This window comes from Corylus avellana, chromosome ca11 (genome assembly GCF_901000735.1).
Source record: "Corylus avellana chromosome ca11, CavTom2PMs-1.0".
Taxonomy (NCBI): domain Eukaryota; kingdom Viridiplantae; phylum Streptophyta; class Magnoliopsida; order Fagales; family Betulaceae; genus Corylus; species Corylus avellana.
The window spans coordinates 8,041,896-8,045,454 of NC_081551.1; the positions used below are offsets into that span (position 1 = coordinate 8,041,896).

At 37.6% G+C, this 3,559-nt stretch overlaps 1 protein-coding gene across 1 annotated transcript; it reads left to right on the forward strand.

The window, feature by feature from the left end:
• Positions 1–192: 192 nt before the first annotated feature.
• Positions 193–3,085, forward strand: LOC132165007 (uncharacterized). Its single transcript, XM_059575521.1, has 5 exons — positions 193–571; positions 836–1,337; positions 1,841–2,042; positions 2,141–2,629; positions 2,711–3,085. The coding sequence occupies exons 1-5, from the start codon at positions 193–195 to the stop codon at positions 3,083–3,085; spliced, it is 1,947 nt and encodes a 648-aa protein (XP_059431504.1).
• Positions 3,086–3,559: the final 474 nt, after the last annotated feature.

A 3,559-nucleotide genomic window follows, 5' to 3' on the forward strand; every position in this document is an offset into this window, starting at 1 on the left:
ACAATTCCGCCACTTGAATAAATAAACAATGTACAACATGTTGTGTGTGCCGTTGATTTCGTACTAACTCCTGCATTAGAACCCATCGGAAATACCATCAGTTTCTATTCTTTTTTTAAATACCATCCATCTCTTCCTTCCTTGCAATCCATTTCTTCTTCTTCTTCTTCAATTATTTCATCCTCTTAATATATGGAATTGGAGCAACCCATTTTGGATTTCGAGCAACTCGTGTTGAGAGAGGCTGTTTCTGTTTCTGCTAAAAAAGTTAACCAAAACCACAGCAAAGCAAGTGCTAAGACCACCAATGCATATAGACCAAACACTTCTCAACCTTCCGACCACCGTTGCCGTCGCTCCGAATCCTCCAGGGCACTGGAAATGGGTGTGCCATGGAACTACTCCCCGGAGGAAAAACTATCTTGGGTACGTTCTCAAATCATTGGTGGCGAAGCAGAAATCGATTCTCCTTCCGGGAAAAGAAGACTCACCTATGCTGATCACACCGCCACCGGCCGGTCTCTTCTGTATATTGAAAATTTCATCACCCACAACGTTCTTCCCTTTTATGGTACGTAATCTATCAATCATGTTCTTTACAATCTTGAGTGGCCAATCAAATCAAATTCATTTGACTGAAAAAAATAATCAAATCTGTACTTCTCTACTACTTTATTTCATCGGTGAACAAAAATATTCTTCCACTATAACTATCTGGATATTCAGTTGAACCGGAGATGAATTCATTTTATTCATGTCAAAGAAAATGTTTGCATGATTTTATTTTGTTTTGTTGTTTTATATTAATTAATCAAATATTTTTCAACATATATAGGGAATACTCACACGTGTGACAGCTACGTGGGGGACCGGACAACAAAGTTGGTGCGTGAAGCATCCAACTACATCAAGAAATGCTTGGGTGGTGGAAATGATGATTCCCTCTTGTTCTGCGGCTCCGGCTCCACCGGAGCCATTAAAAAGCTTCAAGAAATAATCGGCGTTGCCGTGACACCAATCTTGAGGGAGAGGGTACTCAAATGCCTCACTAAGGAGGAAAGGTGGGTGGTTTTTGTTGGGCCTTACGAGCACCACTCGAACCTTCTTTCATGGCGGAATAGCTTGGCTCAAGTGGTAGAGATTGGTTTGGATGATGATGGTTTGATTGACATGGAGGCTCTACGGCTACAACTTGAATCGTATAAACATGCCAACAGGCCTATTTTGGGTTCTTTTTCGGCTTGTAGCAATGTGACTGGAATTTATTCGGATACACGAGCAATTGCTAGACTTCTTCACCAATATGGAGGCGTTGCATGCTTTGATTTTGCAGCAAGGTACGAAACTTCATTTTAAATACTTGAATTGCTGCGCGTTTTGAGAAGACTCCTCTGTTAGTTTTTAAACGTTAAAAGGGAAACAATGACCATTATACCCCAAACTTTTTTATAAAATTCTAAATTTACCCTTAATTTCAAATTAAAAATTAAAAAATAAAATTATTATAAAAAAAAATAAAAAAAAATAAAATTCACAAGATGACCCATGGTTGGGCCCACTTTGTGACCATTTAAAAAAAAAAATTGAAAAAAAAAGGAAAATTGAGGGGTAATTTTGTCTTTTTAGGGGCTTTAACGGCAAAATTGACGAAGGGTAAATTGCATCATATTGAAAATTCAAGGGGTGAAATTGAGAGTTTTTGAAATTTATGGGGGTCTTCTCAAAACGCGCAGTAATTCAGAGGTCCTTTGTTAAGTTTCCCTTAAAAGATATGTTCTCATTTATTTTTAAGTTTATGTTTGTTATTTTCTTGGCCTGAAATATTAATGTGTTTCATTAGCGGTCCATACGTGGAGATTGACATGAGGTCCGGGGAGATGGACGGCTACGATGCCATTTTCCTTAGCCCACATAAGTTTCTCGGTGGCCCCGGATCGCCGGGCATTCTTCTGATGAGCAATGCCCTTTATCTCCTAAAATCTTCTCCACCATCGACTTGTGGAGGTGGAACTGTTAATTATGTCAACGGCTTTAGTGAAAAGGTAATAATTGGGCCTTGAGTCTTAATCCTCACTCTTATTTGGATAATTTTGTTGATTTTCTCATTTTTTTGGATCAAATGAATTAATGTGGATTGCAGCACACGGTATATAAAGAGGAAATTGAAGAAAGGGAAAATGCTGGGACTCCTCAAATAATCCAGACAATTAGAGCATCATTGGCCTTCAGGGTAAAGGAATATATTGGCTACCAAGTGATTGAAAATAAGGAGCAAGCCTACATACACAGAGCACTTCAGAGGCTTCTCCCAAACAAGAACATTTGGATTTTAGGAAATACAACCACCAAACGACAAGCCATATTGTCTTTCCTCATTTATAGTACAACCAATTCCACCTTGGGTGGCCTCAAAAACAATAGCAGAGAGATAAGGGATGTGCTTAACATGTGGGGAGAGAGTGGGAACAAGAGAGATAAGCCTCTTCATGGACCATTGGTTGCATCACTCTTGAACGACTTGTTTGGCATCCAGGCTCGAGGTGGGTGCGCTTGTGCTGGACCCTATGGCCACGTCTTGCTTGGTGTCGATGACACCTATTTACTTGCCTTCAGCGATGCTGTTGCAAAGGTAAAATACTCGCTTAATTCTTGCTTTGAAGCTTTGAAAACTATCACCCAATTAAGATTTTCTTCACCTTTTTTTTTATAGGGGTATGTTGGAACAAAACCAGGATGGGCTAGAATCAGCTTTCCCTACTACATGTCTGAGGAGGAGTTTGAGTTTATTTTAGATGCATTGGAGTTTTTAGCTATTTATGGGCAACGGTTCATTCCTTTGTACCACTACAATTTTGAAACAGGCGCCTGGACTTTTAAGAAGAAGGCACTTCAGGAGCTTCTCAACAAGGAAAACATCTTGGAAGATTACAATTCTAAGGCGTGTGGCGACGAAAAGAGAAAGATGAGTAAATATAGAGGTTATTTAGAAGCTGCAAAGTACATTGCCAGTCTGCTTCCCAAGTTCCCTTCTCAACGTAGACTTCCGGAGCAGATTGATCCCAACCTTTTCCATTTCAGAATCTAATTAATTACTTCCAATTTATTGTTTCTTTTTGTGGTCTTGTTTAAATTATACTCTAAATAATATGGTGCTAATCTTTTCTTTATGATACTACTTTTTTAATTCTTTTTTTGTTCTTGGTAGATGAGAGAGAAGGAAAATAAATATATAATAAGATTAAAAAACTAAAACTTTCATTTTTTGGCACTTACAGTATTTGGAGAACCTTGTTAATCAAAGTTAAATTTAAAATAGATTAAAGAGCTTGTTAAAGAGTAGTGATAATTATAACACCAGCGTGAGTGAACAGTCACTCACGATGGTGTATTTTATAATATTATTTTCATAATATTATGTTCAAATTTTTTTTAATAATATAATAATATTATAATACACCAGCGTGAGTGACTGTTCACTCACGCTGGTATTATAATTATCACTACTCCTTGTTAAATGACTTTTTTTGTGAGTTTTTTTCAAATTTTTAAAGAAAAATCA